This window comes from Clarias gariepinus, chromosome 10 (genome assembly GCF_024256425.1).
Source record: "Clarias gariepinus isolate MV-2021 ecotype Netherlands chromosome 10, CGAR_prim_01v2, whole genome shotgun sequence".
Classification (NCBI taxonomy): domain Eukaryota; kingdom Metazoa; phylum Chordata; class Actinopteri; order Siluriformes; family Clariidae; genus Clarias; species Clarias gariepinus.
The window spans coordinates 4,238,142-4,263,021 of NC_071109.1; the positions used below are offsets into that span (position 1 = coordinate 4,238,142).

At 34.5% G+C, this 24,880-nt stretch overlaps 1 protein-coding gene across 1 annotated transcript in view; it reads right to left on the reverse strand.

Annotated features, from left to right (window-relative positions):
• Positions 1 to 245: 245 nt before the first annotated feature.
• LOC128531700 (uncharacterized) overlaps positions 246 to 24,880 on the reverse strand; it is a 72,181-nt gene continuing 47,546 nt past the window's right edge. The window contains exons 4-5 of the mRNA XM_053505788.1: positions 693 to 806; positions 246 to 400 (exon numbers count right to left, since the gene is read on the reverse strand). Of these exons, the coding sequence (XP_053361763.1) occupies positions 246 to 400; positions 693 to 806 (269 nt within the window). The remainder of the gene's footprint in view (positions 401 to 692; positions 807 to 24,880) is intronic.

The window sequence follows — 24,880 nt, forward strand, 5'->3', positions numbered from 1 at the left end:
TATTCTTCTACTGGTATGTGTTTTCTCTGCAAGCTGAAATTAGATAAATCAGAACTTTATTTTATTATTATTTTTTTTTGTTCAAACTTTTTTTAAAGTGATGAACATTAAACCAGCACACTTAACACCTGATCAAAACAATGCTTCCTTGTTCAATCACATCAAAATAGTATAAGTTGCAGCTTAAATTCCACAAGTTTGAATTTTATTTCTGAACATATACAAATTTAATTATAATACATGATCTAAGTAGTAGTGAGAGATCTGACATCAGAGTACACAGTATCTTGAGGCTGCTTTCTCTTCTGTCTTTCTGTTTTAGTTTGATTTTTCTTAAAATGTAAGGCAGCGTAATTCAGTTCCATAGAGTCCACAGGAACCTGTGGGGATACATTTGAAACTATAAACACAAAAATAAAAGGAAAATCATGCATGTATGTTAGGGTTTGAATTATTTTTGTACCTGAGAGCTTGTTTTCTCCTGTCCTCTTTTAGTTTTTTGTTTCTCTGTTTAATAAATAAATAAATAAATAAATAAATAAATGTGCATTCATTTAATTTATAGCTTCTACCTTTAAAAAAAAAAAAAAAAAAAAAAAACTGTTTTCATCATATGCAGACATCTGACCGTAACTTATTTAAAATGTTAAAATTTCCACTGTGTGGATTTTGCAAAAAATGAATCCACTCACGTGTATGTTGCTGACAGTTTCTCCACTTACAGCTTATAAAAGCTTGAACAGTGATCACTACCACACACACACCCAAAGCTATAGAGAGGCAGATCACTACAGGATCCACATGTTCTTCTATATTACAAACATAAAACAAAATATAATGAAATAATAAAAATAATAAAAATAATAATAATAATAAAAATAATAATAATAATAATCATCATCATGTATCAACATATTTAAATTAAGTGCAGAAGTTCCACTCTAGTGAAAAAGCTACACAAGGAAAACTTTTTTAAGCTAAAATCCCAGTACACACACAGTACAGTTTTATCAAGTTTTTAACTGGAAATTTATGAACTATTTTACACAATCATGTGACACATAATTATACTAGGCATAATTATATAATCATATAATTGCATATAATTAACCTGAGATCATAGCAGTGTTCTAAATGTATTCAGTTAGAAATTTTAACAACTTAATAAATGTGTATTTACTCAATTGTACTCGTGCCTCATTCCCTCTGTCATCTAGTGGAATGAATTAAACAAGGTTAGAAAAAATAAACATTTGGTCATCTGTTTATTCTGCAATCAATGTGGAAATTACTAATAAAATCAACACAATTATTGTTTAATTGGTTAAATATTTTGTTTAAGCTTTATATATATATATATATACATATATATATATATATATATATATATATATATATATATATATATATATATATATATTTATGTGTGTGTGTGTGTGTGTGTCATTAAAATATTTGACATTTAAGTATATCCTAACAATAAACAAAGACATAATTTAATTAAAATTCCTGTTTTATCTTTAAAAAATCATAAAAATAATTTCAATTACCTGATACAGTCAAGAAAGTCCCATCGGATAGTTTAACAGCTACCTTGTCCCAGTTAAAGTGTCCACAGTAGTAAAGTCCTCCATGTTCTTTATTTACTTGAGGGATTGTTAGAGAAATGTTGTTATCAGTCTTCTCTATTTTAAATCCTGATTGTTGAAACTCGGGAGAAAGTTTGATCTCATTATGCATTGCTCCTTCTCCCACTTTTTGAGGCATCTCTCTAAATACTTCTTTGTACCAAATCACCATCTCATGTACAATGTCACTCTCATTAAGTGTACAGTTAAAAGTAACTCGTTCTCCAGATTTTACTGAAATAAAAGTTGGTCTGGAAAGATCCGAAGACTGGACTGGAGCTAAACAAATATGAATATAATACAATTTAAAACCATGACAGAAAAATGTCAAACCATTTAAAATCACAACTGAAAAAAGTCGCCAGAGTATAGCTAATATTTGAATTCATTATTAATATAGTCCATGTAACACTTACATATTAGGCAAAGAAATATAAGACAACAGACCGCAGGCATCTTCAGAGCTGAAATGACACTCAGGTTGTGGGTATCAAAGTAGCCAATAGACATCAAGGCATCATGTTCTGGTGACTTTGATCATAGGCTACATGTCACTGTGTGAAAAGAACTCAATGTACAGTAGATAGTTATTTCCTTCCTAACTGCAAGTTTCTATTTTGGTTACTCAGTTTGGTCATTAGAGATAGCACTATATAGTCAACGCTGCTGCTGTTTTGGCCCAGTAAAAACAGAGTCGTAAGTAGCAGAACCTTTAAGTTCTTTAAGAAAGTTTTAAGGTCAGTCCTTTTTAGACCAGACTTGTTTTTCCAGCACATCCCACAGATTCTTGATTAAAATGAGATATTGAAGGTTTTATCATGTTCGTTAAACTTGTTCTGAACATTTTTTTGACTGGGTGCAGGTAATTGATGCAAACAAACAGTGTGACCACATGATTCATCCGACTAGTACATTAAAGCATTATAAGCTTAAATGTACTGTGTCTTATGACACCTTTTTTCATAGCAAGAATTTTTAGCAGCTTTTAACCCCTGCATACCAGAAAACAAACACTACTTACACCAGCCAACAACCTCTGCTCAGTTTTGAACTGCCTTAACATCCATTAGTTTTGCACACTCATGAAGTCCCTCCTCATATTTAACACATGGAAAGTAGCTGGCCCTGATTGTGTCCAAGGACATGTACTCCAGACCTTTGCTGACCAGCTAGCAGAAATAATCACAAACATATTTAACCTCTTTTTATCATCCTGCACAATCCCTACATGCTTCAATTCCACCACAAGTGTACCAGTCCCCAGAAAACCCACTGTAACACAACACGTTCCTATGAGCAACAGCCAGTTACTCTAACTCCTGTTATTTCAAAATGCTTGGGATTGCTGGAAATCACCCACATCAGAAACACTGTGCCAGCGGATCTAGATCAGCACAAATTTGCCTACTGAGCAAACAGATCAACTGAGGATTCTGTCAGTGTGGATCATAATACAACTCTGTCTGACCTGGAAAATTACAACAGTTACATCAGAATGGTCTTTCTTGATTATAGATCAGTGTTTAATAACATACTAAACCACCTGTTCAACAATCTTTGCAATACACACTGTCCTATTTAGATGGGATTAGTATTACCCAGAAACCTTGTGTGATTGGTTGTAATTGTGGCGTTTTTTATTTTATTTTTTTAAAATCTTAATCCAGTGTGACTCGGCCATGCTAGTTATTTGTAAAGTAAAAATTCCTTCGCAAATGACCTAACATATTTGGCCAGGATTTGGCAGGGTCATATTTTTTTTTTTTTTTTTTTTTAACTTTTTTTTCCATCTTCCTTAAAGAATGGAGGCTGCATTGGAGTGAAAGTATTTGTGTGCTGGGTCATATTGCTATACATTATACAGCAATACAATGTGAAGAAAGAGAATAATCGCGAATAGTGCTTTATTTGTATAAATTGTAATATCATTGGTCATATGTGATATAAATATAAATGTAATGTCTGATATAACATATGCAATATGATAAACATACTATTCATTTGTATGAAAAACATCATATCCAGTAGATAAGTCAGAGATAAGAATTAAGAACAGTTCCGTTCTAAAAGCTGTAGGACTTATTACTGATTTACTTATTATAGTAATGTGCTGTTAATGTACTAATTTAATTATCTTTTGGATTGTGTGCAAAGTCCTGCTATCATTTATTCAATACTCACTAGAAGTTCTTGATATATTTATTAATTTTCACTATTTATAAAATGCAGTATTTTTATTAACAATATAGTACACAATTAATCCATAATTGCCACCCACACCTTTTTTCCACCTTCACCCTTTGTACCCTTGATTGTTGTATTATTATTTTCTATTATTAGCATTATTATGTAAATGCTGTTGCTCTTACTTGTACATGTTTGCCAAGATTTTCCCCTTTATCAATGCTTATTTTTACATTTTTATATACTTACATTATGTATATAACTTTATGAAAATTTTTATTTTTAACCAGCATGTTCTCTTTCAGTTTCTTCCCCGTCAAAGAAACTTGGGATAGGTTGAGCTGCAAAGCTGTTGCATCCTCAGTTGTGAGGGAAAATAATGCAACATTTGTCAGCTGCATTTAAAGGAGGATTTGAGAAAGTCAGTAAGTCATCTACAAATCACAATTTGGCCCTTGCTAAGGTGCACCACTTTCCTAACCTTGCCAATTTTTTCCCATGCTATACTAACTTACTTTAATGCCAGTGAGTCCCTATTATCTTGAAGCTACTCCTTACTGATTTTACTCCACTGTCCTCTTGCCTCTAGAGGGCACTGTTTAGCCCTTTGTAGTTTTTGTTTTGCAGACTCAGTTTCCCAGAAGGCACCTTGGTCAAGTAATGCGGGAGCACACCTGAACCGAGGTAGGTTGTTAAATCTTCAATAAAGAGCTGATTAGTCTGGAAAACTGGGTCGAGCATTGATCGTTTGTACGTACTGTCAATTAAGTTGGAATTTTGCTTTGTGTATTGTTTTCCTTTTTTTTTTTATATGTTTTATATGGTGTTCTAGTGTGTGTGGAGCTGATTCGGTGTTGATTCATGTTGTGTTGTGTGTTAGAGATCAGAAAAGTAGTTAGTCTCGGTGTGCCCCTAGCCTTTAGTGTTTAGCTATTTGGTAACTGTAGCTAGGTGTGTTAGGCTAACGACATGTTTGGCTAATTGCCATTTTTAGCTAATTGACATGTCTTTAGCCTTAGTCCTGTCTCTAGTCCCGTCTCGTGTCTCTAGTCCTGTCTCCGTTTTCAGCTTCATGCTTAGCTTGAGTCTGTGTTTCGTCCTTAAGCATGTGTCCTAACATAGTCCTTATATTTTATGTATTAGAGTCTGTGTCTTGTTGGTTAAGCATGTATTTCAGTATAATGCTTATGTCTTGTCCTCTAGTCTGGGTATGGGTCAGTTATGGGTAGTATAATTTAAGTGTTTGTTTTTTGTTTGTTTTGTTTCTTTGGGAGTCCTGTTTTGATTATATCCTGAATAAAGACTCATTTGTTCAAAAACACCTCTCTGCGTCTATGCCTGCCCTTTTCTGCCCACGGCATTAACAACAGCCTATACCACCCCAATCCTGACACTTGTATCCAGTCCAAGAAATTGTTTAATTGTAATATTTTTTTTTTTTATTTCTGGTGAAAACTAATTTTAAATATAATTAACATCATAAATATAGTGTTTACATAATGTCTTACCTGATTATTCTAATTATATAATATTGCGGTTTGTTATTTGCGTTTATAATTTTTTGAACATTAAAATATTTGCAATTAAAATATATATTACCAATAAAAAAACTAAGGAATTAATTAAAAGTGCTTTACAATAATTTTAATTACCTGTTACAGTCAAGAAAGTTATACCAGATAGTTTAACAGTTACATTCTCCCAGTTAAGCAGTCCACAGTAGTATAGTCCTCCATGTTTTTTATTTACTGGATTTATTAGAGAAATACTGTTATTAATCGTCTCTATTTTAAATACTGATGTTGAAATTCGGGGGGGATTTTGATCTTCTCATATGTATATCCCTGTCCTACTTTTTGAGGCATCTCTCCCAATGTTTGTTTGTCCCAAATGAAAAGCTTGAACATTTAATTACTCTCAGAGCAGATAAAAGTAATGCGTTCTCCAGATTTTACTGAAATAAAAGTTGGTCTGGAAAGATCCAAGGACTGGACTGGAGCTAAACAAATATATATATATATATATATATATATATATACAGTAATTTATTTATTAAAATCAAAACAACTGAAAAAGGTGGAATAAGCATGGGTAATAATTTAATGACTATAAAAAATTATAAACTAATACACTATTAAACTAATAACTAACTACAAAAATTCATTAAACATTCACATATTAAGCAAAGTAAATGAGACAAGACAACTAGGTGCAGGCATCTTCAGAGCTACAGTACACTCAGGTTGCGGGTACCAAAGTAGCCAATAGATATCATGGCGTCATTTTACTGAGATCATTATGTAAATAAAGATTTCCTTCCTAACTGCAGGTTTCTGGAGATATGCCAAACATACAGACCAGGAAAGGGGTTTTGCTTGAAACACTGCATGATTGTTGGCCAATCCATTCGGAATAATGAGATACTCATAGTGGCCTGACGGGGTATTAAAGGCGGTTTTCCACTCATCCACATCTATAATTCTGACCATGTGATAGGCACTGCAGAGGTCCAGTTTGTAAAGAATTGGGCCCCCTGCAGGAGTTCGAGGCAGTAGACATCAGATGCAGAAGGTAGCGGTTCTAAATAGTGATGTCATTCAGCCCTCTGTAATCAATGCAAGGATATAGAGTTCCATCTTTCTTGGTCACAGAAAAGAACCCCTCAGGAATGCTTCAGGAAATGTATTTATCCATGGTATTCCTTTCATATTGGGAGAGTAAAAATCAGATGCCCCCAGGGTGGAGCTGTGCCAGGCATAAGGTAGATTGCACAGTCGTAGGGATGATGAGGACATGGAGAGAGATAGCCTGACACTTGCTGAACATGTGTTTACCACAGATTAACCACGGAGAGGTCAGGGGGGCCTGAGGCTAGGGTAGGGCAAAGAGCAGATTACAAGCAGGAGGCCAGGCAGAGGTGGGTTCCATTTCAGAATGGCGTTGTTAGATAGAGGCACGCTCCCATCTGAAACTGGCATTGGCGTTCCTCCGGTGAGATCCAGGTTTGCCTGACCTGCATGGGCACAGCAGGGGGAGCAGCTCGCATGGTCAGAGTAGGAGAGGTGCCAGCTCTGAGTCCGTGTTGGTTAGGTGTGTGGTGCCTTAATTTGAGGCATGAATCCACCCACCCACAGGAAATAATGCTTTGAAAGCTTTTAAACATATTTATGGAGACTGACACAGTATATTTTGCTATGAGTCACTTAATACACACATTAAAATCACTCACTCAAGTACAACCTTAACATCAGGCCAAACACACACGCATGCTCTCTCTCTCTCTCTCTCTCTCTCACACAAACACACACACACATGCACAACAATATGTTTATATAGTTTTTCAGGCATCTTAAAAGATTTTTTCTCATTTTTGCCAAGATTGGTCTCTTATCAGAGGAAACCCACTAAGCAAAGAGAGAACATACAATTAAACTCAGAATGGAGATGAGACTTGAACTCCTGACCCTGGAGGTATGAGGTAATAGTGTTAACCACTAAGATCCTGTGTTAAAGTTTTTGTTTTTTTGCCTTTTTACGCTTACGTGAATAGTTTTTGTAACTTAAATAGCTATGCCTAAATTGTTTAATGTAACTTGACTGGTTGCATACTAACTGACTGATGGGTTCCTCTGAGGATGTTTATATATTTTTCAGTTCTTTTTTATGTGCAAAGTGTAGATTTTTTTTCTTTTTTTTTAAATGGGTTTGTGGCTTAAAGTAGGTTAGTAGGTTTAAAACTTTTCCGTGTTCAGACACATTGATTGTTCAAAATGAAGATTTTACCATCACTTCTGTGAAAAGTTAGAAAGTGTATAAAATATTTTTTTAACGCATTAAATCATAATTACTATTGTATTTATTCCCATTTTACGACTGTGGTAGGACATGCAGTCAACATGCGCATTCACATTACAGGCAATTTGGAAATGCCAGTTAGCCTAATCTCCATGTCTTTGGACTGTTAGCCAGAGGAAACCCAACAAGCACGGGGAGAACATACAAACTACATGCACACAGGCACAAGGTGGGATCCGACCCCAGGACCTGGAGTCGCAAGGTGACAGTGCTAACAAATATGCCACCGTGCCACCATCAATTTTTTTACAAAGCTGTTTTTTTATACTGTGAGCTTAAAATAATGTCATTTACTGCAAAAAAAAAAAATAAAATTAGTGTAGTGTGTGTGTGTGTGTGTGTGTGTGTGTGCACACTGTTCACCTCTGCCTCAGTTGCTGCTCTCTTTAAATCGCGCATCACCAAAATATCAAATTTTAACTGGATTGCCACAACAGGTCCACTGATGACGCCATAGCGCTGTCTCTACATTCTGCCCTTATTCACTTGGAGGAGAGAGATACGTATGTGTGAATGCTGCTTATAGATTATAGCTCAGCATTCAATACCATGGTTCCCTCGAAGCTGGACAGGAAACTACAAGATCTAGGATTGAGCAGCTCTCTCTGCAGCTAAATCCTTAACTTCCTGTCTGACAGAAGCCAGATGGTCAGACTGGTCAGTATCACTTCATCCTCCATCATAATAAACACTGGTGCTCCACAGGGGTGTGTACTGAGCCCTCTACTGCACTAACTCAACACATACGACTGTACGGCCACTAGCAGCTCCAACATCATTGTGAAGGTTGCAGATGACACAACAGTGGTGGGTCTTATCACCAAGGGTCATCTCTCCCTCAATGTTGGAAAGACCAAAGAGCTGATAGTAGACTTCTGGAGGTGTAGACGTGCCCATTCCCTTGTCATCATCAACGGCGCTGCTGTGGAGAAAGTGAGCAGCTTCCGTTTCCTGGGTGTGTATATAGCAGAGGATCTCACATGGTCAGATCATACTGACAAAACAGTGAAGAAAGCGCAGCAGCAACTCTTCTTACTCAGGAGACTGAAGAGATTTGGCATGAGCCCCTGCATCCTCAGGACCTTCTACCTCTGTGCCATCGAGAGCATCCTCACTAGATCCATCACGACCTGGTACGGCAACAGCACTGCCTACAACCCCAAAGCTCTGCAGAGAGTGGTGCGATGTGCCTAGAGGATAATTGGAGGTGAGCTTCCCCTTCCTCCAGGACATCTACAGGAAGCGGTGCCTAAGGAAAGCGAGGAGGATCATTAAAGACTCCAGCCACCCCAGTCACAACCTATTCATACTACTTTCTTCAGGCAAAAGGTACGGCAGTATCCAGTCCCGAACCAGCAAGCTGAGGGACAGCTTCTTCCATCAGGCCATCAGACTGCTAAACACTGACCAATAAGTCTTCATAGACACTACACTGTCACTTTCACTTTCACACTGTCACATTATAGTTACTAAGACACTTTATGCACCTCATACTGCACATAATTGCCTTTTGCACAACATTCATTGCGGACATTCTTTATACATTTATATATAAGTAGACACTCTCACAAACGTGTGTGTGTATATACGTGTATACCTGTGTGTATGTGTATATGTATATATATAAATGTGTATATATGTATATTGTATATACACTCACCTAAAGGATTATTAGGAACACCATACTAATACGGTGTTTGACCCCCTTTCGCCTTCAAAACTGCCTTAATTCTAAGTAGCATTAATTTAACAAGGTGCTGAAAGCATTCTTTAGAAATGTTGTTGGCCCATATTGATAGGATAGCATCTCGCAGTTGATGGAGATTTGTGGGATGCACATCCAGGGCACGAAGCTCCTGTTCCACCACATCCCAAAGATGCTCTATTGGGCTTAGATCTGGTGACTGTGGGGGCCATTTTAGTACAGTGAACTCATTGTCATGTTCAAGAAACCAATTTGAAATGATTGGAGCTTTGGGACATGGTGCATTATCCTGCTGGAAATAGCCATCAGAGGATAAAAAATAAATTTTGAACCATTTGATGGTTCAACAAATATTTGTAATCCTATTAATATATCGTGTTTTTTGGGCGCAAATTGTATGCAATAATTAAAAAAAATAGAAACTTTATTATTATTGATATTATTATTATTATTATTATTATTATTAGGATGGGTACATGGTGGTCATAAAGGGATGGACATGGTCAGAAACAATGCTCAGGTAACCCGTGGCATTTAAACAATGCCCAATTGGCACTAAGGGGTCTAAAGTGTGCCAAGAAAACATCCCCCACACCATTACACCACCACCAACAGCCTGCACAGTGGTAACAAGGCATGATGGATCCATGTTCTCATTCTATTTACGCCAAATTCTGACTCTACCATTTGAATGTCTCAACAGAAATCGAGACTCATTAGACCAGGCAACATTTTTCCACTCTTCAACTGTCCAATTGTAGCCTCTTTTTCCTATTTGTAGTGGAGATGAGTGGTACCCGGTGGGGTCTTCTGCTGTTGTAGCCCATCCGCCTTAAGGTTGTGCGTGTTGTGGCTTCACAAATGCTTTGCTGCATACCTCGAGTGTAACAAGTGGTTATTTCAGTCAAAGTTGCTCTTCTATCAGCTTGAATCAGTCGGCCCATTCTCCTCTGACCTCTGGCATCAACAAATTATTTTCGCTTACAACTCTGCTGCATACTGGATGTTTTTTCCCTTTTCACACCATTCTTTGTAAACCCTAGAAATGGTTGTGTGTGAAAATCCCACTAACTGAGCAGATTGTTAAATATTCAGACCGGCCCGTCTGGCACCAACAACCATGTCACACTCAAAATTGCCTAAATCACCTTTCCTTCTCATTTTGACATGGAGTTCAGAAGATTGTCTTGACCAGGACCACACCCCTAAATGCATTGAAACAACTGCCATGTGATTGGTTGATTAGATAATTGCATTAATGAGAAATTGAACAGGTGTTACCAATAATCCTTTAGGTGAGTGTATATGTATACTTGTATGTATTAATTTCTTATTTTTTTGTAATTATTATTATTATTAAAATATTAATACTACCGTACTTATTCATATGCATATTTATTTACATGCATATTTATTCTTATAATTGTACACCACTATTGCTTGTGTAGCTTGCACACAAGAATTTCACTCACATGTACTGTATTTGTGTACCAGTAACATGATGTGACAATAAAAGTGATTTGATTTGATTTGTAATTTTTTTAGGTATACCTCAACTATGAAAGACAAAATAAGAAAAATAATCAAGAAAATCATTGTAGGATTTGGACGATCTGATCCGTGTAAAGGAAAGAATGAATAGGGCCATGTATCATAAGATTTTGGGCATTGAAGATGAAACATGGCTGGGTGCTGACATGACATGACAATGATCCCAAACACACCGCCCGGGCAACGAAGGAGTGGCATCATAAGAAGCATTTCAAGGTCTTGGAGTGGCCTAGCCAGTCTCCAGATCTCAACCCCATAGAAAATCTTTGTAGGAAGTTAAAAGTCTGTGTTGCCCACCGACACAGAGAGGAGATCTGCATGGAGGACTGGGCCAAAATACCAGCAACAGTGTGTGAAAACCTTGTGAAGTCTTACAGAAAACGTTTGACCCCTGTCACTGCCAACAAAGGGTATATAACAAAGTATTAAGATGAAATTTTGTTATTTACCAAATACTTATTTTCCACCATAATTTGCAAATAAATTCTTTAAAAATCCTACAATTTGATTTTCTGGATTTATATATTTTTTTATTTTGTCTCTAATAGTTAAGGGTATACCTATAATATAAGTTACAGGCCTCTCTCATCTTTTTAAGTGGAAGAACTTGCACAATTGGTGGCTGACTAAATACTTTTTTGCCCCACTGTATTTATTCAGTCACTCATCGTCTATACTACTTCATACTGTATACAGGGTTGCTGGGGGCCTGAAGCCTATTCCAGGAGATTTCTCAGGCAAAGTATCCTAATATTTACCTTTAGCTCAAAATATATGATGGTTCAACAAATATTTGTAATCCTATTAATATATTGTGTTTTTTTGGAGCGCAGATTGTATGCAATAATAAAAAAAAAAAATAGAAATTTTGTTATTATTATACCACTTATCCTGTGTGGGGTCACGGTGGGCTAGAGCCAGGACATTTACATTTTACATTTAGTCATTTGGCAGACGCTCTTATCCAGAGCAACTTACATTTTTATCTTATTACACATCTGAGCAGTTGAGGGTTAAGGGCCTTGCTCAAGGGCCCAACAGTGGCAACTTGGTGGTTGTGGGGTTTGAACCTGGGATCTTCCGAACCGTAGTCCAATGCCTTAACCACTGAGCTACCCCTGACCACATAAGGCGGAGTGGTGGTCATGGTTGAGAAAGTCATGCCGACTCATTACAGACTTGGTCACACAAGCAAACATATACTATGGACAATTGAGAAACACCAAATACCCTAGCACAAGGGACTGGGGAACCAGCATATACAAAGGAAACCCACAAACCACAGCAAGAACATGTACATGTAAGCACACAGACGAGACTTGAACCCTCAACCTTGGAGGTTGACAGTTTGAATCTCAACCCTACAGTGACCCCACTGCGTTTCCCAAAAGCATCGTTAGCCAACTATGGTCACAAGTTCCGTCGTTACCAACGTAGTTCAACAATTCGGTGTTTCTCGAAACCATAGTTCAAACAAACATTCGCAAATAGCGTCGCGAACTTACGTGGTTGGAACTACAGCCTTCAACCTGTGGTTAGAAGCATAGTTCCTTGCCGCGGCTGGGTGTGTTCTATTCACAGTTAACGACCCTACGCCCTATTAGTTTCTAAAAATTTCCCCAACCACTTTGAGCGATTTGGAAAACTTAATGTTTTGGTGCTCAGATATTAGGCTATTAATTTTTTTGGTTATTTTGATTACAAATTCACTTTGAAACGATATAACAGTGATACCATCGCAATTATTCTCCCTTTAAAGTGCCCTACGAAAGCATTATTTATGCCGGTTGGAACACCGGAATTTATGCTGGTGGACTTGGCCCCGACTTTATGCTGGAGTACCCTCCACTCGTCAGCATGGAGCATTAGTGACGTCAGGCAATTTTGCAGTAATAGTTTAAAGAGGTATTCACATAAGAATGGCTATAAAGTGTACAGGTTATTGCAGAAATGTACATGCATACTTTTATTTCAAAATAAATTTTAGTAAATAAGTAAACATTGGTATATGTACATACCTCCTCCAAACTATTACATTATTAGTTTTATTATATTTAAACTACTATTATTATTTACATACAGACCTGATATGCTTTAGGTACGTCAAATACAAGCTTATCTGAATTCTGATTCTGATCATGAATTTATGCAGATTTTTGTGCTGCTGTAGAGTGAGGTTTATTCAGGCCTTGATGTGGCGCCTCCTTCACCATACTGTAACAACAACCAATCACATTCTCTCTCTCTCTCTCTCTCTTTCTCACACACACACACACACGTACACACACCGACTCCATTTAGACCAAAGCTAGTCTATGTAAAGAAACAAATAAGAAATATCCTGGTTTAAAATCAACAATTAAAATTTAATAAAAGTAAAATTAACTAAAATTTTATAATACAATTATAATAAAAAATTTCCTACACCAAGACAACATTGTAAAAACAAGCTAAAACACATTATTATTATTATTATTATTATTATTATTATTATTATTATTATTATTATTATTGACAATAATAATAATAATAATAATAATAATAATAATAATAATAACACTAAATGATGTATAAGATGGTTATATTACTTATTTTGGGAAGGAATGGAATAGAACCGTCCCATTTAAGCCACATGCTGATGCTAAAAAAAAAAAAAATCCTAATTATGTTTCAAAAAATATGACATTCTCCAGGCTTCAAACCTTCTTTTGTATTATTATTTTATTATAAGGAATAAACTTTATCAGACAAGGGAATTATAGTTGAAAAATCATTCAAATAAATTTGACAGTTATATGCACAAATATGTTATTTCCCAATATGGTAGTTAAATTACATTATGCCAATTTTATCCAATACATTTTTGCCAATCAATTTTAATACGTTCACGCTATTTTGTTTTTTTTAAACAATACAGTCCATTATAGATTATTTTTTCTTACAATTGTTAGAAAATTCTAATAACATAATCTATCTGTGCGTGCATGTGTGTGCGTGTATGTGTTTAGTGGTTTTGTAGCTCTGTTTGTCTCGTTGCCTCTTCACACACTGCAGCTCTTTGTGTTTCATCTCTACAGGCCGCTCTGACCGCCCGAGTCGCTTTTCTCAGAAACGTCATCAGTTTCTCACCTCTCAAACTTTCCACAGGACACGAGGCTATTTTTGTTTGTCTCAGACCACTTTTTTTTTTTTCAGACACCATCCAATATTAGAAACATCTCCAGACTTTATATAGTTGTGTAATATTGTAACTCCTCTCTTTTAAAGGAGCAGATTTCAACCTGCACTTTAATCTGGTCTAAATACCCCACTTGCTTATTTTTTAGGTCACCAGGTAATAATAATGTTAATTATACAGTCAGATATTGATATTTATTTCATCCTTATGTTTTAAAAAATATATATATTTTTTTTCTGACATGAGGTAAGTCTTCATGCTATTCAACTTATGTAAAGGAATATAATTTTTAATTATAAATAAATAAATAAAATGTACTTGTTGGCAAATTGTTGTCATCATACTTTTGGAAGTGGTGCTTTAGAGAAATAAAGAACTTTGTGGCATTAACTAAGTGTCTAAAAGGTTTATTTTTTTAATAAAAAACTGTGTTTAATTGGTTTTAATGATTTATTGTTTGATTTCTAAACACTGAACCATTTAGACTAAACTAGTATTATGTGCTCAGTGTGTTTATACACACTAAATGCCAAAAGTATAAGGACACTAAGAGAATGGAGAAAAAAAAAAACACTATATGAGATTTAAATGTCTTGGTTAAATTCAGTGTTTACAAACAGATAAAAAAAAAATCTGATACAAACATAAATTTATGTTGCTTTGATTTTGTACATTAAGGAGGTTTAGATAATACAATTCAACATTAAAAAATTTTAAATAAGAAAATAAAATACAAGATCATTTTATGAGAAAAAAAGAGAGAGAAAAAAGAGTTGCCCTCTAAAGAAAAGAGAAAATGAGAACACAGGTCAAGTGTTTTTCATTTCAGAATACACTCAGGCTCGGCTTTTACATTTATCAGTTGTGTGAATATATTATAAAGGTTTGAGTTTTAATTGCTTTGCAGTATAAAGCGCTCTGCTTGGGTAAACAGGAAGGTACATCGAGCAGAAACCACAATGAATGTTCCACACCGCGCTCAGGTTTAACTCTGCAGATCAGAGCTGTTTCACAGTTTTGCATTTGCTGAGGGGCGGTAATGGTTAACAATCTGCATATGAGAGCACGAGCTGTGAAAAGTGCAAAGTGCAAAGTGAGGTGACAAAAATTACATGGGCAGTTTGTGTAATGGGCTTTCCTTTACCCATGACTATATATATCTATTATATACATAGTCATATATATACTCATCCATAATCAGTTGTAGTGCTGAGAGGTAATGTAAATATACAATACACTGCTGATGTCTATGCCTGTTAATGTGTAACTCACACTTAAGCACTACAAGTCCCCACCCACCCCGCATGTCAGGAGGAGCTCCAGCAGCAGCTAAACTACCTACATTGAACTTTCTGACTAGAAGTCATAATTTACTAGATTAAAAAAGTTTTATTTGCATAATGCCTTTAATAATAAAGTTGTTCAAGTCAAACCGGGACTTTTAATTGTTTGGAATAATACATACATACCTGATACACTAATGCACTAATGCACATTACTGTTAAGTTTAAGTTTTCTCACTACACCCGGGCCATAATCGAACTGCCTGCTTCATGACTGAAACACTAGCCACCCAGTGAGCTTAGAGTAGTACGGAGGATGTGGCAATAACTCTCACCCAAGTTCCTGTAATGTACGAATGGTGTTGGTGAATGCTTGTGTGTACAGTTCTCACAGACAGACACATCTTTTCCACAATTGGGTAACAAGTTGTCTGTCGATTTTTAATGAGAAGGAGTTTCACTCACTGAACGTGCATGAGGTGGGCTTTGAGCGACCTCAGCCAGGATTGTAATTCTTGGACGTCGAAAAAAAATATTTGCATAATTTAAATGTTTGACTTCGGGCTTAGAGTCTCATCACCATAATTTTGCTTGAAGCATAACATTTAATATGAGTCACAGTTTATTATGAAAATAAAAACAAACATGCCTCGACATGAATACAAGACATCAATAATTAAACCACCGTCCAAACCCAGAATAACCCTAAATAAACCTTTTTAGTCCCAATCCACATTGGTGTATGTAGGTAAAATACACTCTTACTGTTTTTTTCTTCCTATTTTCCATTTTTTTTTTTTTTTTATTATTTATGTATGTAGGATTAAATCTTCTTATGTAACGTTCTATAAGAGCTTTCCCTCCTTTGCTGTCTCAAACTCCCTTCATTTACTCTAACCTTTCCGTTCTTATGTTCTTTAATCATTTTGCGTGTCATTTTTAGGCCCTGACTCACCACGCTGGCTCCATCTAGTGACATAGCAATTAGTTATGTTTTGCAGCCAGTAAGGAGCCAGTATTCACTTATGGAAAGTCTTATCTGTTACTATTTTAAATGTCCTGTGTATACCCCATTGCTATGGTTCCTGTGTTCCTTTTTTTCTTTTTTGTATTATTATTCTCTAGTTCTGTTCCTGTTCTGCATTCAGACCTTTGTCTGCTTTTCTGCATACATTTGTGGATCTCACTCAGGACCTGAAGTGAAGTGTATTTTGTTTATGACATTTAACTGTTAACTGTTGCTCATTGGAGTGTGTGTTTAACAAGCCTCTTGCAAATCCTAATCACCAGTATGAGCCACACACACAAACAAACTAAGGCCAAGTATTTGGTCACATGCTCATAATTTATCACATATTTTTGGTCATATATTTCTCAGCTCCTTGGCTTGTTTCAAGGCTATTTATGCAAGCCTTTTTACCACATTGGGGTTAACTTTTCTGTCTTTTATCTGTTTGTATTTATGCTTTGGCAATGTGGCAGTTTTCCCCACACAAAGCAGTTTTACAGCATAAAAAAATAACTAATTTACCACAATATGTCTGGTAAAATAATGTAGTATAATAAAGAAATATTTATAAAAATATATAAAAGTAACTGAACTTGCTCCTAAACCACTAGATAAATACCAATCCATCAGAGGGCACATGCACACAGACACTCTCATGCCAAATTACACACTACAAGCAATCTGGAAATGCTAATCAACCTGGAAAAAACATGCATGGGAAGAACACTCAAACACCATGCACACTGAGTGGAGGTGAGATTCAGCCCCACAAACCTGTCACCATTCATCTTCTTCTTCCGCCTATCATTATTATTATTATTATTATTATTAGTAGTAGTAGTAGTAGTAGTAGTAATAGTAGTAGTATTTAATTCATTTATTTATTTATTCTACCTGTGTACCTATTCTGAGTTTCCTGGTTCATGGTCAGGATTTTGTCGCTGTCCATGGTGTTGAAACCCGAGTTAACTTTCTTGATCATGTATCATGTTAATTGTGTAGAAATTAATTTTGTTGATGTGAAACAAAATGTTCTGTATTTATATTAAATAGATAGATAGATAGATAGATAGATAGATAGATAGATAGATATTATATATCTTGGACCACATTACATATTTATTGTTTAAAAATGTATTCACTATTAGCATTAGGTCAGTCAGAAATAAGTGATATGTAATGATATAATATTACAATACTGTAAACTCTGTGGGCAGAGAAAAACATTGTGTGGCTTATTGTGTCTGCTGTTTTTGTGTTTATTGAAACAAATCACCTGATATATTTTTGAGTCCAAACCAGCTACAGTATAAGTTAAATTCCAGAATTTCATAATCAGTGGGTAAATGAGATTGGAAAGTCAAGTAAAAAAAAAGGAATATGGATTTCAATTTTGGTCTTTAGCACCATGTGTAAGTATTTATTTATTAATATTTTTTAAATTCCTTTTCTGTTCTTTTTAGTTTGTTTTTTTAAGGAAATACGTTGTCCATATATTTACCTGATTATTGCATTTACTAATCTAGATACAGTCTAGCGTGGTAGATGCTGTAGTACTGCACAATGACTTACAGTGCCTGCAGTTTATCAGACTGATTGTGGATATGGTGTGTGGATGGACAACTTAGCTGCTCTGCATTGTCGTGCTTTTGGCTGCATATGCTTTAATAATTCTGGTTTTGTGTGAGTATGTCTATAGTCACGGAGAAATTCCAAAACTAATTACATTTCTGTACTTGTGTATTATCATGATGTGTTGCTTCATTCATGTACTCTGCTTTATAATAAATTATATTAATGGAAAGAAACAAAAGACAATGTCCCATCTGTTACTGTGTACAAAGTAATATTTATTTATTTATTTATTTATTAATTTTCAGAAATCTCATTTCGGAACTTTGACTTCAACAGCCTTGCAATTTAAAATTTTTTTTTCCCTGTCATACAATTTATTGTACTCTAAAGTGATGAATGTGAAACTGTAATCTTTTACTCACCTGCTTTTTTTTTTTACTATCTTTTTCTTTTTTATTAGCCTTTAACAACAACAACAACAACAACAACAATAATAATAATAAAAATAATAATAGTGTTGTTGTTACTATAGATTGATGAGAAATTTAACATGCCCTGCAAAAAAGTCTGCATGACACCTACAAGTAAAATAAATAAATAGCATTTCAATTTAAAATAAATGTATGAATGCAGTTTCTAACAAATTACAAACTGAATTTCAGTTTTTTAATTAATTAATTATTTATTGTAAAAACGTAGTTCAGCCTTAATGATTGGGCTTTGAGGTTGGATTTGTGTCTTTTGTTTAAACAGAACACAAAACAGACACACCAACACTTCATTATGATGGCTAAAGGGTTTAGCGGAGTAAGCACCTGCTTCATTCACATTTACATGATGTTTGAAGAGCTCAATTAAAATAAACAACAATAAGGTGTAAGTGTAGGCACACATAACTGTAAAAGTAAACCACATTTTCCTTTCTGCCATAGCAGCGATGTCATGATCTGTGCAACACCAAAACACAAATGTGGAAATGTGTGGTGTTGATGTAGGCAGATCAGAATACCATATGCTTGCTTATCATGTCTTTTTTTATTACAACCAATCACGTCATAATCTGGGGCGTGTTCAGTACAAACCCCCAGAGTATAAGTATAACTTCATACCATGCATCATGCATTTATATTCTGTTGATAACTGAAATACAAACACAGTAAAATTTTTAAGACATGAACAATGACCTCATTTTGGATTTTAATTTTAATTTTTAGCATCATGTGTAAGTAAAATGATCCATTTTATCCCTATTTATTTTTAAGTATTGTATTGAAAATAATAATATTCTACTTGTTGTAAACTGTATATAGAGGAACTCCAATTATGTGGTGTTTAATGCGTTGCATGTATTGATTTTTTACTTAAATTTATTACATAATTAATGCATTTTTTTTCTAGATAAACTTCAACCTGGTTGTCACTCAGTTACTGCACAATCCCTCACAGAGTCACCAGTTTATCAGCTAAATAGAGAGCTTAATGTGGATATTGGTGACTTGGCTACTCTACAATGTTGTGTTTCTGAAAAATTGGTTGGGATGATAACTTGGTTTAAACAACCTGATGGAAAACAGCCTGAGATGATAGTCAAACTCTTTACAAATGTTGGAGATACGTTTTCCATTCAATTTCAAAATCCTCGCTTCCAGACAGAAAAACATTCAAACTGCTTTAATATAATAATTTTTAATGTCAGTGAGTCTGATGAAGCCATGTATTACTGTGCACAGACATTCCCTGACATCGTGTTTGCAGATGGAACTTATTTAAAAATCAAAGGTAGGATTTAAAGTGTGAACTGATTAAGCTACTGTTATTTGTAGTCATGTGTTTCCTTATTAAATCAGTTTGTTTAACCGGGAACATTAAAAATAACTACTGAAATTTAATCTTTTTTTTAACAACACTGAGTTACATACTTTTGATGTATTATGATGAATGTTTACAGGTAAACATGTTACTATTGCATCAGAAACATCTAAACAACCCTTGTATGATAATTCAGTGGTGTGTGAACCATCCGCACATAGGAACAGCACCGACATCAACACACATGACAAAATAGGTAAGATATGTATCCTATATTATATTGTATTAATAATTACACTCAGGGACGTGCACAGACATTTTGAGGGGCAGGGGCTCAAGTGAAATAAAGGGCACTTCTCATAATTATAATTTTTTAAACAAAAAAGTATATATATTAACGCAACACTAACTTCCTTTTTTTAAAAAAATAATTTAAATAGTTAATTTTATCTTCCTCAAACTCATGCAATTGTTTAATTTTCAAAAGATGTCTACAAAATAATCAGTTCACACAGAACCTACTTAAACCTACTACACTCTAAAATAATATACTGTTGCTTAGTAAATATTAGTGAAATATTCAACTTTATAAACTTAACAAAATTTCTGAAAATCTTACTTGATTGTTTGAATTAAACTTACCAAAATAGTTGAGAAAAATTCAATAAAAGCCAAAGTCATGTATGTATTTGTGGTTGTATGGACTACTATTTTATATAGGTTTAAAGGAAATAATAAAAAAAAAAATTAAATTACTCATAAATAAAAAGTTAATTTATAAATATTGTTATTTTTAATGTTTCGGATGTTCGCTTCAGAACTCCTGACCTGATATTTAGATATACTATTCTTCAATAAATATATTTGTTTGACAGGGAAACTGTGCGCAAACAGGAATATATATTATATAAAAAAAAAATACATCATAATTTGTCGAAATAATTACATTTTACATTTGACAGTGCTCGGTTTGGGGACGGCTTTGGGCTTGTGTGCACTTCTGATATTGTGTCTGATTTATCTAATACTGAGGACAAGAAAACATAATAAATGTAAGTGTTTTTGTTTTTTGCTGTTTTTTTAGATAGATTTTTTCCCCCAGTTAATTAATTTTATTTCTGATAAAAACAGCACTGTGTATGTTTCTGTATTAACAGTAAATTCTTCTATGGTACATTCATCAAGAGCAAAGCAGGTATGTGTGCAAATAAATAAATAAACAATATTGGATTATACACTTTATTTATGTAGTGTTTGTATTATTTACACAATAATTACTAGTTTTTCATTTGAAATTGTTGATACATTTAGATAATTTTATTGTGTACAGTAAAGTTTTCCATGTTGTATGGTTATTATGTTGACTTTGCATTTTTAAGGAATCTGAAGCCGAGACACTGAATTATTCAGCTTTGCATTTGTCCAAGAGGAAAGTCACAGCAGACAAAAGAAAAACTGCATCATCAGATGAGTGTGTCTACTCTGCTGTGAATGAAACAGTTAAAACGGGAAATAATCTACTGTATATCACATAGTAAACATATTTTGTGTGAATTCCTTTAAAAATATTAAAATCATTTTTGCTAATGTCAAGATTAAAAAATACCGTTTCTTAAAGATATTATTAAAATAAGTATTTTAGAAGCAACTAACAAAAAAAAAAAAAATATATATATATATATATATATATATATATATATATATATATATATATATGTATTATTTTTTTTTTATGGTTTTTTTTTGTTTTATTATTAACCATAACTCACAGAAAACCTGTAAAACTCTACTCTCTGATATGACACTTTGTGGTGATGTGTTGAATGCTCTGCGTGACTGTTGCTAAAGACACAATAAATATATTTATGAACAATTTAATAAAAAAGTTAATAATAATAATAATAATAATAATAATAATAATAATAATAATCATCATTACAAAACAATCCTTAACTGTCTCCAGGGGTCCGTTCTTCGTACGTCGCTTGACACATCCGAGATGAACTGACACATCTAAGATGAGATCATCGCGCTAATTACGATCCGGCTAAGTCGGATTGAGTTGTCTAGGATTATTGCGCGCTCGTGCGTTGGTTTAAAAGGCGATATGCATCGACAGTAGAAACACTGATCACAACCCCTCCGATTGGTTGACGAAATGGAAAAAGAGCGGCTCAACTTTGTTTTGTAACACGTGTTATGCGCTGAAATGCCCCCCTGCCATGGATTGACCCCCCTACATAATCGCTATCAAATATTATATTAGAACATAAATTCATAAGTTAATGGTTTACTAATTACAAATTACATGAGACAATAAAATAAAATAAGCAATATGAAAATAAATATGTTGTATATGAAAAAATAGAAATATTATGTATACTTTTATATTGTTTATTTTATAATAAAATTAGTTTCGTCCAATTTATCATTATAAAATATTTATTTTTAATAAATATAAATATTTATTTGCATTTTTTTATGACAAACCCCTGAAAAATAAATGTGTTACAAAATAAACATTATACAAGAGTTTGTATTAATGGTCTTGATGGCTGTCTCATGCCTAGGGTTTATTATAATAGTAATATCATATTTGATAATAATAAACCTATGAATTTATGTTCATATATAATATTTGATAGTGATTGTGTGTGCATGTGTGTGTGGGGGTGACGGTGGGGCGGGAGCAGTCCATGGCAGGGGGCATATGCTTTTCTTTTTCCAGAAAAATTTCGTCAGTCGTGCTCTTTAACCAATCAGATGTGACCTCGCCATTTCAACCAATCATAACCCGCCAGGAGCGCAGGCTAAATCCTGTTTACATGAAATAAACCTGCTCCCGAGCAGGTTCAAGCTTACGGATATGTTGCTATGACAACAAATGCGAGAAGTACACCGAAGAACGAAACAATCCAAGATCAGGACAAATCCACAACAATTAAATCCAGCTAACTGAGTTAGTGATGTACGAAGAACGGACCCCAGAACATTTCTATTGATAACTGATATTTTTTTGTTACTGGTGCATTTTCAAAATTGTCAAACAAGTGTCAAACATGAGGCTGTTGATTTTAAGTATAAACTCTGAAAAGCACATACAGTATTAATTACGACCTACAGTGACCTACAGTACATGAACCACTACAGATACATTATTAAGTAAACTTTAGACATTAAAAACAATAATAAATTAAGTATACAACCCCAATCTCAGACATATTTACATATGCCCTTTATACAGCTGCTGTGTCCAAGAAATTAATTTACCCATGGAGCTACAGTGGGCGGCACGGTGGTGTATTACTGTAGCACTGTCGCCTTGCACCTACAGGGTCTAGGTTCGATTCCTGCCTCTGCATGCATGGACTTTGCAGAACTCGTTTGTTCTTCACTATTGTCTTCTTTCTTATAAATTAGAAATAATAATAATAATAATAATAATAATAATTATTATTATTATTATTATTATTATTATTGTTGTTTTAATTATTGAGGAATTTATCACCCACTGTAAATAAATAAATAAACAAATAAATCTGTATGATTTAAACAACTTAAGGAAAGGAAATAGTGATATGTTTCTGCTGTGTTTTTTAAAGTACAAAAAAAGGTTTTAAATAAATAAATAGTATTTCTAACAAATGTGAAAGTGGATTTTGAATATGTTGATAGCTAGCTAGCTAGATAGATAGAGAAATAATTTAAGTTATTTACACATTTAATTTTGACCCAAATGTATACCACAGAAGACCTATAATATTTTGGATTTCTTTATTTTTATATATATATATAAAGCCACCTAGGGTTAACCTAAGTGGTTTAGTATGTTTAAATAAATAAATAAATAAATACATTTAGAATCTGTATTAATGTAAATAAATCAAGCACATTCACTAATAATCCTTAATAATAAGATGTCTATATAGAGGGAAAAGCTTATTACATGAAATAATGTACGATTTTGAAAATGTAAGCATACAGGGTGATTAAGCTCACAGAACTACGAAAAGTCATGAAAGGAGGGTCCTGGAATTTGATCGAGTGTGAAGTATTTATTTATTTTTTTACCCCCTTGCGGTCAAATGACCGCTGCTCGGCGCTTCTAGTGTTAAATAGCTAATTTTAAAATATTTAAAAAAGTAACCAAGGCATATGCCTAATTGCACAATATACTCAACACAATGCAATGTAATGTTAGTAGCTTGTGGAAATTAATAATAATAATAATAATACAAATAGAAGGTCAGCTTTGATGATCCGATTCCGAAGTGATATTATGTCCAAGCAGAACATAACACCAACACTACAACACTCTACTATGATGACTAAGAGGTGTATCAGTCCAAAAGAGCAAACCGCTCATTCACATTTGCGGTTTTATTTATTACTTACTATATTGTATTATTTATTAGTTTTATATGCAAAAGGTGGCTCAAAACATTTTAATTAAACAACATTAAGTTTTTAGTGTAAGCACACATAACTGTAAAAGTGTTAAGTGTTTTTGACATTTACTCCAAAACCAGGTGACGCCAGCCGACCACATCTTTTTCTTAATTCTTGCTTACGCACTGTTAATAGCGGTGTAACACACTCGGAGGACAGCATTATCCGATCCTTCCGCTTGTGTGAGCTCACAGACAACAGTGACTGGCTGTAGAGTCGTGATTGATGTGAGTGTGCTAAGGCCCTCCTATCCCACCCCGCTAAGAGACCTCGGTCGGCTCTCTCTAGGCCCCTGGATGCGAGAGGTTACAGCATCACCCAGGAAGCGAACTAACAATCTCCAGATGATAGGGTGAGCACTTTGTAGCGCAGCCACATAAAGGGGCATTTATATAACAGGGAAATGAATTAAGGAGCTAATGCTGCTCCCTGTGCACGGAAATATGCCCTATCTGGTTTTATTTGTCCCCATAGGCAGTGTTGGTCATAGGGTTAAGCTCTCGCGAGCATGCGCAATCGCAGCGCGAGAGGACCCGGAAGCACGGAGAGATTTATCACAGCCCGCTGCTTTTTTGAGAGAGAGTTTGTTGGATGGTTAAAAAGGAGTACTTTTCCCTGGTTGGATTATTCCTCGTGGACACTAACCAATCACCT